We start from the raw sequence: 16605 nt of genomic DNA on the forward strand, positions 1-16605 counted from the left end.
ACCTTTTAATGTTTAAATCCTTTTAGGTGTCCAAATACTACACAATTATTCTGTCATGGACACAATTACTGCCCTGCCATAGAATGCTCTCACTAGTTGGCACCACAGAATAATAAGCAGCCCTCAGAATAAACAATGCCCAAGCAAAATGCTAAGCAGCTCCCAGATGTTGCCCAATATTCTGACACCACACCATTTTTTTTTAACAGCTTCCAGAGTATACACAGAGAGAAATAGTGAAATTGTGTTCCCTGCTGCTCAGTCAGGCAACTTTTCCTGCCTGAACAACATGCCGTGGCTTTTACTGAGGTGGAGGGATCACCTTCCTCCACCCTGATGCAACCCTGCTCTGTGATAGGCCATGGCCTGCCCCCCACCACACTGACCTTGCAGCCAGTACCCCGACACTCTCACCAATTAGACCTTGTTGCAGGAGGACACCGATTCCGGATGGAGCCCTTACGTGAAGATCATGTGACACTGACATTAGTAGTAGCTCGGCCATTTCACAGTCACATGATCTTCCCATCGGGCGGTCCATCCGGAATCAGCGTCCATCTGCAACAATGTCTAACTGGTGAGTGTGACGAATGTCAGGGGACTACAGGCAAAGCAGCCGAGAGGTATGTTGGGCCCTGGTAAAAAATGGGGTGTGGCCTAATTGTGGGAGGTGGCCACACCTCCTGTGATTAGGCCACGCCCTCAAAATGTTTAGCGGGGGTGAAAAAACACTCTTAAGTTGAGGGGGGTGTTAATGTCCCCCTTCCCTCAGTAGCAGCACACACCTACAGCATGTGAGCAGGCTCAGCATGAGCTCTTAAGCTGTCAGTGAGATGCTCATGCTTAGCCTGCTGTCAGCACAGCACATGCTGTAGGTGTGCGCTGCTGCACGGGAGGGACAGAGGGGGAAGGAGAGGGCGGACACTCCAGCAAGCCCGGGCAATTATCACGCCCTCCCCAGACTGCCCGGAAATTTAAGACTGGGGAGAGCACGGCAAAGCAATGCAAAACTCATCATAATTTGTTTGTGACAAGAGGGGTCGTAGTGGATTCTGGGAAACTTGCCTGCTCCAGAGTATGGGAAACAATCCCATGATCCAGGAGTCTGCAAGTATGATGCATTTACTTTATCAATTAGCATTCATCACTGAGTACTTGCACCCAACCTATATAAGGTGCAAATAGTTTTCACTTACTCCCAACTCTGTACAGCCTGTAGGTGTCTGAAGACGCCTTCCCTGAACTTTGCCTAAGTGAGAACTGCATAGTACATCACAGTTCCATTGTTTTGTTTGTAAGTTTTGATGCAATTTAAATACTGTAACTCTGCACCACCCGTATTTGCAAAGCATGCGCAATTCATGTAAGATACACCCTGTAAATAGTAGTTCTTGCAAATCACAACAGGAACAAGGTGTATTCACTTGAAAAGGCATTGTGGTTCTTTATGAACTGGCTTAATGTTAACATGTAGACATTTAAAAAGTTATTTATTTTCTCCGCTGAATAGTGAATCTTCCAAACCTTTACTAAAACACGCACTTTACACTTTATGTGCAGAATACAGGTGCAAGTTGTGCTGTGCGTAAAAACACATACATAGATGTGCAATCATACAAACACAGTAAACACCACTGGTTCTAAAAGATCTAATACACACACCCACACGCACATTGAACAGATTTTATATATACACACATATATATATATATATGTGTATAAAATAAACAAATACGAAAATACTAATACGTGTACAAACTAGATAATCATGCACAATTAATGGTTTGTTTAAGGTACAGTAATGTACACAGAAACACAAACATTAAGACTTCATGAAACATATAAGGGAAGAGAGGTGCATATAGATTTAAACAGTTTAGATACAGGGTTATGGGCATGGTTTGTATGGAAATCATATGCAATAAAGAAAATGGTTTAAACAATGGTTTGCCATGGAGTCACAGTAGCAGAGCAGGCTATGACAGCAGAACAGAAAACTTTCTGTCATCCCTTTAACACAGACCACAACTTGACATGTATCAATTGATGCAATACAAGTGATTGTTGGTTCTTTTTAATTACATTTATCTATTACTGATTAACTCGTTTTAGTGAATAAAGAAAAACATAATAGAAACAAACAGCAGACACCTATATGTTATCAAAGTTCAACTGCAAGTACAGAAATAAAAGCCCCCATACACTTGTCCAACATGTGTTTAGGGCAAGTCGGACCTGATTTCTCTTGAGCTCCTCCGGCAACTCCCTGGGAGTTCTTCATCTGACTTGGCACTTGATTTGCTTTTTTTCCCATGTGATTTATCGCATGTAAAAGGACTCCTGGGGAGCAGCTGGGAGATCTCAAGGGAAGCCGGATGCAATACATTGCAGGTGCTAAGAAGCACCAGCTATGTGCCTCTGATGGCTGCACATACAAATTTGTGCAGCACTTCTGACCTTCAACCCGATGCGCATGGGGGGCTGATGTCAAACACATGCGATTTGGCCCAATTTCACCAGATTTCTCTGTAAAATCTAGCCGAATTGTACTAATGTATGGGGGTCTTTAGTTTAAATGTACTTCAAATGTTGAAAGTAATTGTAATAAATGTATTCTTTAATCTCTAATTAATTGCAGCTGTAGTAAGACCTAAGGAAGCAGTATCCCAAATACAAGTCAGAGAACAGGTGAATTTGGGAAACACTGCAATTAGCCTGCTGAAGCAGGAGCACTTAAGGGTACTTAACCTATCCGAGATCACTGACTATCCTGAATGGCTGATGGCGTAATGGATGTATGAGTTACGTATGTGTTTCTGCTTACTAAAACACAATGTAAAATGTATACATACTTCAATTGCAAGATATGCAAAACCATATTATGAGAATAGGAGATCACCAGTCCCCAGACCAATGACACAAAATACACACTACGACAATCAGAATGGAAGTGTGAGAATGTTGAAGCAAAGCAAACCACTGAATCTATGAAACGTAAAGTCAAAAATACAACCTGAGAAAAGGAGGGGGCAGCAATCCAAATGTCCTGGAAAAAAAATGTGTGATTTTTTTTTCATCAGCCTGTTTTTCTTTTTAGTAAAATACAAAATCATGTGAAATATGAAACAGAGCAGCTGTGGCTCACACAAACACACAAAGCATCCTGGCATAGCAGTAGAACACATCACTGAACTCCAGGAACTACAGAGTTATGGCTTTGTTAGTGAAGGCTAGTCAAAAACACAAATAAAAGCATAAACATATGCACTGGGATAATAGCATGAGATAAAATAAGATTAGATGATGGAATGGAATGGGACAAAAGAGTAACGTAAAAAAAAAAAAACATATGCAACTCCCTTCAGGTGTTTCCCTGCTAATGAGATCTTTGGAACTGATTTTTATTTGCTGGTTACTTACCTGTTTTATTCAGCTAGATGCAATTTTACAACACACAAGTTGCCCTGTGCTATACTGGTCATTATTATGACACAGTTCACATCAAGTACACGGATTAAACAAAAATGTAAAATTACAGGGTTAGAGATTTGCCTTCAGTAACCATCAATAGCTCTATATAATCTTCAATGCACCAGTCAACTTGCACAAACTGGAGGCAGCCATTTTGTTGGATACACCAACATTTAGAAGAAAGCAGCCTAACAATTGACCATGAACAAGGGATATCACTGAACAATTTTCAAATTTCTAGTAATGCATACACTGTATACATGAAAGGAAATAGTCACCATTCATTCATGAACAATATCCTATTGGGTGCTAATTCTACTTTATTAGTATAGAAAAATGCAGTCTATTATGAAAAAAGACATGACAAATGTCCACTTTGGACAACCAGACATGGGCAGATAACCAAACACATGGTTCAATAACAATCATCTTACAACTAAACTGATTAAACCAATATTGAGTAAGCTACTAGAGGGCAACTCATTTGTTCTGGGGGCACACACACAGTAATATTGGGGCAGTACTCAGATATTGCAGCCAATATCTCTGTGTGTAATGGCATATTTACCCTGTTAGATAGTAGAGACACTATGGCAATTGCAGAGAAGCATACCATGACCACAGGACTAAGTTCTTGTTCCACCTCAATATCAGTCAGTAGGAATGCCAACTATTATCCATTAATTGCAAGAGACTATGCAGAAATGGCAGCTGACCTAAAGTCAGACTTGTTTACTTTCAATTAGTGATGGTCCAAATTATTTAAATGTTCATATAGGAGTTTCTACAATGAATTAAAGGTTTGCACAAATCTCAAATGTTTAATCTGCAGCAGTATATACTGCAGACCAACAAGATTTTTCTACATTATGTCTATTAAAAGAATCAATCTTACAGAAAGATAGACTCATGCCTAGCTCTCCTAGGATCTGTAAAGCCTCCTAGATTTTGTGAAGTCTCCTAAATTTGATCTCTTTATTACAATTTTGTTCACATGGAGAGAGAGTGGGTCAAATACCTTAATCTTACTGAAAATAAAGTTGAGACAGAGACGAATCCGGGCCGGGAGTGCCAGCGGGACATCCCCGGCCACTGCAGGGGATGAATGTGGCGCATGGAGTCCTGTGAGCACTATCGTGCTCTCTGTAATTCTGTGAGTGTGTGGGCGGAGTCAAAGAGGCTCTCATAGGCTATTAGGCTAGGACTCCGCCCAGCCTTATACATACACTCCCAGAATGATTGACAGATAAAGCTAAATATAGAAGAGATTACTCTTTAGAATAATCTTGGTATTGCTTGTATGCCACTAAAAAAGTCTTCCCTTGAATGCTGCGTGTTCTAGCTTATCTTGCATTCAACTACAGTTCCCTGAACTATATCCTTTTGTAGTCCACATTTTTATTTATTTTTTGAAAGTCAAACTGTCTGGTTTTAATGTTTAAATTAATTTTTATTTTTTTTATTCAAAACAGGTCTACATTGAATATTGAACAATATTAATGTTCTTATTTTAAATTGGCCCAACATTGGATCTGCTACTAGGGCTAGGGCTGTTGAGCCTAACTAGACATTGGACTTGAAAGGGATTAATAGTCCATGGGTTTACTTAACAGTGTAAACCAAACCAACATTATAGAAACCATATCCATGCGTTTTACCTCGACCAATTTTGCTAACAATGCAAAAATAACTCATGTTCATTTTTAAAGATATTTATTGTCTTAGGTTCACATCTGTGATCTTCATGAATGAGTGTCACAGATCTACTAAGCTGCAAACATAATACATGGCCTGAAGGCAGCCAGAATTGCAGTAAGGCACAAAGATAATTTTACTACTTGCAAACTCATTGAGATATACATATAAATTAAGCATTGCAAGCAGAGACTAGCTGAATGGATAAGCCATTTAAGGAAGAGGGATGATGTTGTGGGCTTCTTAAAAAATAAAAGCGCTAAGGATAACGGGAAGCCAAAGAGAAGGCAATTAATACATAACCTATAAAAATATAAGGGAGTTCCAACTGAAGCTTGCTAGAGCCTGTGCGGTAATTAACTACTGTATATACTATTTGCTGGTGGTCCCCTAGAGCAGGCATTCCCAAACACAGTCCTTAAGGCACATTAACGGTCCAAATTTTAGCAATATCCATGCTTTGGCACAGGTGACTTAATTAGTGCTTCAGCTATTTTGATTTAACCACCTGTGTTGATGCCTGGATAACACTAATACTTGCACTGTTAGGCCAGTATTCAATGCCTCAGATTCGCCGTAGTTTACAGTGAAACTGGCATTTATGCGGGCTAACAGTGAATTTTTCCGCTGAAATAACGATTCTCCTATTCAATGTAGACAATTCGCTGCAAGTGAACAGCGAATGTCTACTGATTCGCCGTGTGCGATTCGCAGGTGGTTTTAAATGGGGTTTTTAGTCAAATTTGCCGAGAGTGTATTCAATGCTCAAATGGAGAACTGCTTTCTAATGATTTTCGCCATGATTCACCGTTTTGCATTCGTCATCTTTTTAAGGTGAACTGGAATGTGATCTTTTAAAATAAAGGTTTTTTTTTTGGTGTAAAAAAAATCTGATTTTTTTTTCTGTGAAGGGACATGCTATTTTTATTCATGGCCTTGCAGCACATGAATATATATTTAATAAAAAAAATTTTTTTACACATTCGCCAGCAGGGGCCCCGGAGCCGCTCATTAATATTCATATATTCACTGCACACTGGCCGCGATCCTTACATATGCAGGAATGGGAACAGTGCAGCGGCTCCCTATCCCAGTCCCCTGCCAGCTCTCCTGGGGTTCTCCCTGTGTCCCTGCCAGCCCTCCTTTACCCCCACAGTGTCCGGCGCAGGCAGGGAGGCTTCCATCTCCCTGCGGCATTCGCCGGGGGTGTGTGTGTTAAAATTCGCCGACAGGGGAAGCAAGCCCCTGAGGCGTTGAATAGGTGAGGGGGGGCTGGCGGCGAATGCACCAGCCCTCCGGAACTCAGCGATTGCACCAGCCCTCCAAAACAGGATTCGCTGCACAGGGTGAATTATGCCATTGAATACCTGCCTTAGTGTGCCTTGAGAACCGAGGTTGCAAACGCCTGCCCTAGAGTTTAATAATGCATAATTAAAACAAACAGAGAGAATAGAAACATTATTTTTGTGGTTTCTCTCTTTATCTCTTTCGCTCTCTCTCTCTCTCTCTCTCTATATATATCAATTACTAGGGTATACTTATTCAATCTCAGATATCTAATTCTGTGTGTTTTTGTGCTATAAAAACCCATTTTCACTGATAAATATTTAGTAACCCCGTTTTGAAAGTTACTTCTATGCAAAATGTTTTTCCTCACTTGCTGTTTATACTTGGAGTAAGACCAGTAAGTAAGAGTGGATGCATATTCTTAATTTGGCCACACATGTGAGTTGTACCGATTGGCTGGTTCTGTTTGCAGTTGAGCTAATTGGTGTTGGTCAGTAGGGATCTACCAGGATGCCTGTGTCTGTTGGCATCAACAATAAGGACCTTATTCTGGTCCACACGTAACACTGCGAATTTCGCAGCTGTGGATGTAACGCTGACCGCCCCCCCCCCCCCCCCCACCCCTGCATGCAGTGATCCCCCTCAGGCATGCTAATGAATGTTATGCATAAACATCCATTCGCAGCCTTGGCTGAGGGGGCAAAATCATTCGATGGTCGACGACCATCAAATTACTTCTCCAGAGCTCGCAGACACCTCTATGGTGTCTTACATTTGCGAGCACCCTGTGCAGGAAGTAGGCGGGCAGCTGACATCCGCTGACATCAGCTGCCCAACTCCCGCACCACCGGCCCATTACCAGGGGAATGCTCATGAAACGCTGGGCGTTCCCATGTCCGTGACCCCTCGCCGCCACCCCACACTGCTAGGTGCGAACGGGACGGCGAAATTGCAGTTCACCATGCCCACTCACACCTAGCGTCTGAGCATTTGCAGAAATGTGCCAGCGCTGAATATCGCTCCCTTGCGCATACACGCAGGGGAGCGTGTAAATCAGAATCACCCTCTAAATGTGAGCACAACCGACAGAAACTGCTGACCAATTTTGTGGCAGGGAACATTGTAAACAGTTTGTGTGACATATGTGACAAAAGAGTAGTTTATGGTGACATTTTTCTACGTAGTAACTTGGTAAGTTAAAAAAAAAATAGGGATAATACGGTAGCTTTCAAAGACAGCCATAAATTCTCAATCTGCAAAATGCACTTAAAGACAGATCATTTAAGTAGATTATATTAACTCTGCAAAAAGCACAAAGTTAAATATGCACTATGAGGCCCAGTTACCAAGTATATTTTTAATGGATACCTATAGCTGAGAAAGGGCTAAAAGCTAAACCTTGAAAATGTCCAGTATACACCTGAGCAACCAAATGCGAAACACGTGGCCGATCCAATAATTTGGAAAGTTTTCTGCACAAACAACATATGCATACACACTTACCACCTGACTTGCCTAGCCAGAAAAACTGCTAGTAACGTCATTGTTTCTTGTGGTCCAGTGACGTGTACAGACAGGCAGTTGTAATGATTTATATTGACACCTGCTGCACTACTCAGCCAACATGATTGTTCTATGAATGATGTAATCCACAGAAATATTGAAAGTACACTGATCAGATACCCGGGATGACATATCGTTCCACTGGTGTCTAAACGATACCGGATATGTGATCATGTTTCTCCAGCAACAGTAGTTAATAAACAGACAGCAACATAATAAATGCTAAAACTCTAAAAAAAATATACACATTTACGTACACACACGCACTACCATCAGTGGCATATGAAACAGTGTTTTTACATGAGACACTGTCGGTTTTGTTTTTAATGACAATCTGTCTGCTTTCTGTTGAACTGTAAATCACTGTTAAAGGAATCTTTGTGATTAAATTATACATGTATACCTGTATGTCCACAAAAAGACAGCAGGTGCATCTGGAATATGCATTTTAGTTAAGAGATACTATATACTTGACCATGTGCTTCCATGAGGTTGAATAACTAATCTTTACTTTTTGTGTCCACCTTGAGATTTTGTGACTACATTTCCAACAATAGTTTTTTATATGCAGTGGCAATTTATTGTTATGACCCGATACCTGTTGTTGATTTTGCAATATAAAGAGGCAGAACCTCAGGGAAATAACATTTTTAAATGTAATTTCTTTTTTTTTTATGTAGTCATTAGTATTGGTACTAAATCAACATTGTGACTTATAATTTAGTTGCATATGATGATATAAATCTACAGTATTTTGGTGGTAGGCCTCTAACATAGCAATTTTGCCAATTGATATGAGTACACTTGATACATGGCTTCAAAAGTATAAATTGTACTACAGGTTGAGTATCCCGTATCCGAATATCCGTTATCCGAATTATTCCGAAATACGGACATTCCAGAAAGTGAAATTTTTTTTTTTTTTTTGCTAAAAACTCACTGGGGACATTTGTAAGAGCACTACTGGTGACATGATATGTAACTGGCACTATATATGTGCAAGACAATGATTGCTTGGCATTCAAATTCAGTGCTGAGATAGTACACACATTTTGTTGCACATTTTTGAAACCTTGTTTTTTTAACAATTAAAATATATTTGTGTGTATTTTATGTGGTAATAAAATATATTTGTGTGTATATTATGTGTTTATACAGCATAAATGCAAGATACTTCAAAATACATCATTGAAATATTAAAATATTCCGAAATACGGAATAATCCGTTATCCAAAATTCTCCTGGTCCCGAGCATTTTGGATAAGGGATACTCAACCTGTATTTTCAAGCGGGATATTCAGTCAGTATTTGGGATTGCTGTAGCTATGATGTTCTCCCCATCATGTTAGTGCTAAATTTATGAATGATATTTTTATAAATAATAGTTCAATTTATATTTAACATATAAAAGTGCAACCAATAGGCTAATTATTTTTCTTGCGCACTAGCAGGGCTCCAGGTTTAGTACATATTGGATTTTTACATTATTTTCTTTTCTTATTTCATGCAATCAAAATGGATGTATACAGGTATTTTTACCACTGCTCAACATGAAATAACAGGGATAGATTACCCAAAAAAATACAAACCTCCCAACACTAAAATGTTTTTCTTCATTAAAATCAGACATTAATTGATGTGTTTAACTATGTTGAGAGATACACCTAAAGAAAGACTGGATTTGTCTTCAGATAATTCATTGACTCGAGTACACCTTTACAATTTAAGGTTACATTTATGTAAAATAACGTCTTTGAGAATTGGTTAGTCTATTTCCATATAGGAACTTAATTTTGAAGAGGAAAGAACAAAGCAAACTTAATTAAAAACTACCGAAAAATAAGCAAAGTTGAGATAAGTACATGTCCAAATACTGGTAGTATTCCCCTTGTGCATGGTTATATCCATAAAAGGAGAGAATTGGGCTGACCCGAGTGTTTGACTAGACTAGGTCCTGCTCCATGAAATGTAATCACAGTGCTAACAATTGAGTACTTTTTCTGGTATTAACGTCATGCCCAGAACATGATAACTATGGTGGAACATCACTTTTGTAGAACAATTTCAGTATTTTGTTTTTGAATCCAAGTTTTTCTCATTTGTCACTGGTAAGAATTCCTTAACCAACAGATTTTGATTCCATGAAAGAAAATAAGATTTTAAAAATGTTCATTTGATAGTAATGCAATTCATACAGTATGTGCAAGTGTATATTTATGTGTATATGAAATTACCATGTAAGTAAGACATCCATGTTGACATACACAGTCAACTATTTCCTGAGCAAGTAAGAGGATCTCCTGCTTGATGCTATTATATATATATATATATATATATATATATATATATATATATACACTTGTTGAAATGTTATTGCCTCACCAAATCACACCCAGTTTTTGAAATGATTAGTCTTATTGATTATTAATATTATTATTATTTTTTTGACACTGTAAGACCAGCTATGTCAAATCAAAATAATGAATAACAGAAAAAAATGTCTGTGTTACCGTGTCATGCCTATGTACAAACCCGGTTTCAGCATTTTAACCCATCATTAAAAAAATGTTACAATGTTTTGCTAAATAATATATTAACTATGAAATATATTTTAGTATTTCCTTTTGGTATTCACCTTTTACTGTTATTGCAGTTTGAACTGAACAAGTTTTTGTGCTAAATAAAATGACGCTGACCATGCCTTGTTTGTATCCAAAGCAAATAATTATGTTACTGCTCTGTGAAAATCCAACTTCAATACCTGCAAGCTGCCTACATACAGTATGTATGTAGTATATTTGTGTGCATTACTTGGGCAGATCAGGGGTTCTTAAATGACATGGTCATGTGTCAACTGGCCTCTTCTTACGCATAATGGAAAATCTGAACAGACAATAACTGGCATCTACACAAATAGAATATTTGCAGTGTGATCATTTTAGCTTTAGTATCAAGGAACCAAAACATGGACATAACATTTTAATTGGACATAGTGTAAACTGGCGATTTGATTTGTTTCCATATTTTATCTGACAGCTGTTACAACAACCAACTGAAAAATTACACCACACCATGTTAAATGGTAGTGGAACTGCAGTTTAACACAACCACAGAATTTATAAAATAATGACCTAAATAATCATTTGATTAAGCTTCATTCTGACATGACATTAACATGAATTTTGAATATAATTTTTATTTAAATTAGAGATTATATTCATAAAGGATAATTGCATACAGCTACATACAGCTTTTACAGATGTATTTGCATCCACCTGCATCTCTGTCCTGGGAGCATGTGCACAACAGATGAGTAATCAGTGCACTGCCCACAAATGTGGATACTATTATTGCTATAAAAAAGCTGCAAATTATCAGCAGCACTATGATAAGTTAATATGGACACATCTGTTTGTCATGCTGAGCAATACTTATACAATCAGTATCCAATGTATATAGACAGTGTGCCTGGATTTTTTATTAAAAATAAATCTAAAGGCCCATACACACTAGGTGATTATGAGCTGAGAGTAGCCCAGTTTTTCAATTTTAACAGCTTTAGGCTCAAAAGCCACCCAGTGTGTACGGCCTGGTGATGAGCGGCGAGAGTTGCTGCGTGCTCCCACTTCCCATCTTCTCGACCGGTCACCGCGGGTAATACCAGCAGATGAGAGACGGTGTGGATGACTTTTCATAGCGTACTGCTATGGAAAGCAGTCCACCTCCTGGAAAATCGCTTAGATGGGCAAAAATGCCCATTGTGTATGTACCTCAAAAGATAAACTAAGCAAATACTGTATACAAATGTGACTATTTTTTAAATGTTGTAAATAGTACATATAAAAGTTGACAGTTTAGTAATTAATTAGATAAACAAGACTTTTTTAAATTATGTATACAATATATTATCAAGTTACACCCGAGCCATTTTTAAAAAAAAATAAGCTTGCATATTATTGCAGATGCAGAAAAAAAGTGATCAAATACACAAGAATGCTAAATAATTTTGAAATTTAAACACAGAATTTGATGTTCGGTGGAATTTGATAATTTGAACAAAAATGTAAACTATGACTTACCTGTGCTGCAGAGAGCAATATAAATGGTCAGGATATGATAAGCTTCCAGCAGTAAAAGGAGGCTTTGTCCAGGCTGCCTGTATGAAAATAAGGTTGCTTCGCCAGGAGGGAGGAGTGTTTCCCTATCTCTTCCTAGGAGGAGGTATCTGCCTCACTTCAGCCAAGACCGCCTCTTTTTATACAGGCAGCAGATTGTCCTTCAGCAACACAGCAGGACAACCTCCATGTGACCACTGGATATGTCAGGCGATCCACTGTATTGGGTGGATAGCTGCACCACAAAATACAAAAGTTTGCAATTTTATTTAATTTATAAAACTCCACCATAAGCTGAAAGTTATGCTTGTAACGTTCCAAGGATATTAAAGACACTCTAATACATAATTTAGAAACCTACGCTTCAGAATGACGTGATTAGAATATTCTACCTTATGAAGATGTACAATTGGACCATTTCTGTTCAAAAATCATAATCGTAGGCTTTCTTAACAAATGTCCCAAAACGTTAATTTTAAAAATAGGCCCAAGAAAGTAAAGCAATTTAGGATTCCATATGTAAATTTCCCTTACATGAGGGTTTCCTCATTTTTTTTTCATTGGCTCTATTCCTAGCAGCTTTCATATCAGTGACTGAATATGGTCACAAAGACTATTGGGTTGTTCTACAGATGCAATGTCTCTCATCATTGGGCTGTCATGTTAAACAGCCTTTCTAGTTTAAAAAGGGGCAGACTAGATGGGCCAAGTGGTTCTTATCTGCCGTCAAATTCTATGTTTATGTTTCTATGTTTAGTTTACTATTAGTGAGCTTTTTTATGCATTTCCCCTGCAAATAAGACACACAAGCAGACTGCTAATTAAAATGACATGTAGTAAGTGTATATTCTGTATACAACTGTGGCTGTATCTGCTTACAAAATGCTATGTTGCAACATTTACAGGAAAAATAAAATTTCTTATGCAGATACAGTCACATTCGTACATAGATTATATGCATGCACCATAACATTTTAAGCAGCAGTGTCTGCTTGTGCATCATAGCGCTGTGGGTAAGATGCCTTTTAGGTTTTTAAAAGAAAATACACCTGATGTTAGCAAAGTTGAACTGGAAATGCAATCAAGCTAAACAGCTTACTTATTAATGCTAGATGTATGAGGACAAATCTGTATCAAACAGTGAAACAGTTGCTTAATGGATATTCACCTATAACAACCAATCAGCTTTGAAGTAGCATATAGCAAAAATAGTCTACAAATTGATAGGTACAAACTCGTTGTTCTTTTCCTTGCTTTTTACTTTTTGAAACATCAACCTCTGTGTAACGAATACATTTACAGAAAAAAACACAGATGCCTAATCTGAACTTTTTTTTAGAACCTCGTTTGAATTGCTTCTTCTAATTAAGCGGTAATCAGTAAATGTAAACAAAGGAATAATAAAAAAAAAAAAATGCAAACTAAGTTTACCAAGAGGCTACAAATTATTAAACACAATTACGGCATTAAAAATTATTTATTAATACATACACATTGGCCATATCAAAATAAACATAAAGAAGTTAAAACAATACATGTATCCTTAAACTAGTTGACTGTTAGTAATCACTTTGTTGGTTTTTAGTAGGTTAACAACAATTGTTCTCTCCAAATATTATAATTATTTAACATTTAGCCATATCTTGTTTCCAATAAAGGAATTCAATAGCAGTTATAGATTTAATTAAATGAATTGCTCCTCATGTCATTCAGACTTGTTAGTGCCGTTCAGTTGTATTAGTACAGTTGTTTTAGTACAGTCAATCTACATTCCTGTAAATGCTGCAGCATAGCAATTTGTAAGCAGATACAGCCACAGTTGTATACTTCAGACTTATATGGCCCACACACATGGTGATATTAAGGCATTTTCTAAGCGATTTTGCTTAGTTTGGCAAAGTCGCTTAGAAAATGCACTCACATCGGTGTGTGTGGGGGCTATATCGACAGCAATGCGCGTCCCTGCGCGTCTTTGTCGCTGGCCGAGATTGATGAACAGTGTCCATCAATATCGGCATCGGCAGGGTTCTCCCACCGGAGAACACTGGCGCTGTCTGCTCGCTTAGCACACAGAGCGGACAGCTCGATCTGTGTGTGGGCTGTCAGCTCTGTGTGCTGAGCAGAACGGCCTGACATAGCACAGCTAGGTCGCCCTACACACATTGGCATGTGTGTAGGGCCCAATAGCTCATATTAAGCAACTGCTGTCCGAGTTAGCCACTTAACTCTTGTTATTCAGTGGCATGGAAACATGTTACAGCAATTCATGCTTATGGACACACAATTTTATATTTACTACTGTACCCCCCTGCTGCTAAGCTTACTATTATGCAGTAAATGAACAAACAAGCATAGGATTCCAATAACACATTTCCCCCCTTCTCAATGAGATTTCGTCCCCAGACAGCGGTGGTCGGTCGGAAGCAGCTATACACTAGATCTATATGAATTATGTCTGAAGTGTGGCATTCACTCTACTAATACAACTGAAAGGTACTAACAAGAATGGCATGAACAGCATTGCATTTACTAACATCTATAACTAGTATTAAATACTTGCTTTGGTACCAAGGAATTACTAAGGGGGTATTCAATCCCGGGTCACGACTGTCGATCCGTCCCAACAGCCGTGACCGTGGCCCATTTTAATTTTGCTCTACAGCACATCGCCAGGCGGGATTTAATGTCCCTCTTGGTGATTGCCGAAAATGGGGCGTGTCTGCGTAAACGGCCGTGGATTGTCGAGATTTGTCCGTGATCGTGACAATTGATGGCCATAATCGACAAAACAGGCCTGACAGCTTTCAAAGTCGGGCCCGTTTTGCCAATCTGCCTCTTCAACGCTGTCAGACACGAGAGCATTAAATAGGCGACCGCCCCTATTTCCCTTGTCGGAAATAGCGGCAGGGACTGAATAACCCCCTAAATGTAAAATACCTAATATTTGGTTATAATAGCTATTAACCTACTAAGAACTGACAGCGATTACTAGCAGTCTACCTGTATAAGGCTATATGTAACTGTTTTTAATGTTTACTATGATAATACCATATGCACAGTATGTATTTATGAATATTTTTTAATGCAATACTGTTGTTTAATGACTTAAAGCCTAATTGAGCAGTGCTCCTTGGTAAACATATTTTACATTTTTTTAATGTAATAAATTAGGTTGAGGATTTGCAATTTGCTTTCTCTCAGCATTAACCAAATGTTATCCCACTGTCTAGGCTGAATAAACAAATAATGCTGATGGCGGAAACCTGGGGCCATTTGTGGGTATGTGAAAAAGTTAAATACTGCCCACCAAGGGAAGTTAGAAAAGTAACAGAAAAAAATATATATTATATTTTATTATGGCATTATAGTGTTTAAATCTGCACTGAGAAAGGTTCAATGGTAATATAAACCCTACAAGTATTACTAAATAATAATGCTTTATTTACTGTACTTAGTGCTTACAATGCAATGCAATGCAAATAAAAATGTTAAAATTATATAATTCTTAAATTATTCTTCTTTTAAACATTGATGGCTAACTGGAAAATATGGCTAAATAAAAAAAACCCTGCTAATTGTAAAAAGCTATTAACTCTCACAATGATGTCATAGAACAGCAGAATTGTAATGAGTTTCAAAGACAATGATTTTGGTCTTTATTTTCTCCAATTAAGGTCTGTTTCCAATGCGTAAAAATGGTACTGGAATATGATCTTGTACATTTAACAGCATAATGAACTGTCCTTAATTACATTTTTCAGTGTTGTAATATGTTGATAGAATAACTAATACATATAAATTGTAGACAACAAGTTGAAATTATTTACTAAAAGTTTAAAATTAAGACTATGTAAAATAAATTACCTTATTATCTTTTTGGAAATAACACATTCAATAAAATCCAATGAAATCCCCTAAATTTTAGTTTTTTGAAACAATTACTCGGTAACCTACTCCAAATATTGTGGGGGTCCAAGAACATATTTATTTATGATAGTAACAAAGCACATTGTAGTAACAAGCAATTTTGGAGAACAATCATTGAGGTTGTTCTGCTTCAAGTGCCATACAGTGACACTTTCTGTGCAAATTAAATATGATCTATATAGTGCTACTGACAAACAGCCACAGTGAAATTCAAACAATGTCAAACATGAGACAATGTGCGCATGCAAATAAATATTTTGCTTCATATTCCAATTTTTTCCCAACTTGTGCACAATTCAAGGCAAAACAAAAAAACACACGGTGGAGGTGAGGGTGAGCGCGTGAACTATGTGGAAAGAAAAAAAATATACGTGCAAGTATACCTCCGAAACACTATAGGTGGATGAGCAGGAAGGAAGCCGAGCCTGGTTGTGCAGTGAGGGAAAAGAAAACACGGTTAAATAAGGAATGGCGTTCAACAGAAAAGTTTCAGAAGAAATTTTGTAAATGTGGTTTCAGTACTAAAACAATAGCAGGGGGTTCATTT

General features: G+C 38.0%; 1 protein-coding gene across 37 annotated transcripts in view; it reads right to left on the reverse strand.

Moving 5' to 3' along the window:
* The window catches only part of GPHN (gephyrin), a 435418-nt gene that overhangs the window by 83852 nt on the left and 334961 nt on the right, over nucleotides 1-16605 (reverse strand). For 16 of the 37 annotated variants that reach the window (XM_083166733.1, XM_083166721.1, XM_083166724.1 and 13 more), the window contains 2 exons: nucleotides 16442-16483; nucleotides 3014-3046 (listed from right to left, as the gene is read on the reverse strand). The exons of 5 other annotated variants lie outside the window; for them this stretch is intronic. In XM_083166733.1, the coding sequence (XP_083022859.1) occupies nucleotides 3014-3046; nucleotides 16442-16483 (75 nt within the window). The remainder of the gene's footprint in view (nucleotides 1-3013; nucleotides 3047-16441; nucleotides 16484-16605) is intronic. 16 more of the 37 variants (XM_083166734.1, XM_083166739.1, XM_083166730.1 and 13 more) reach the window with 2 other exon arrangements.

This window comes from Crinia signifera, chromosome 12, assembly GCF_055691185.1.
Source record: "Crinia signifera chromosome 12, ASM5569118v1, whole genome shotgun sequence".
NCBI lineage: Eukaryota > Metazoa > Chordata > Amphibia > Anura > Myobatrachidae > Crinia > Crinia signifera.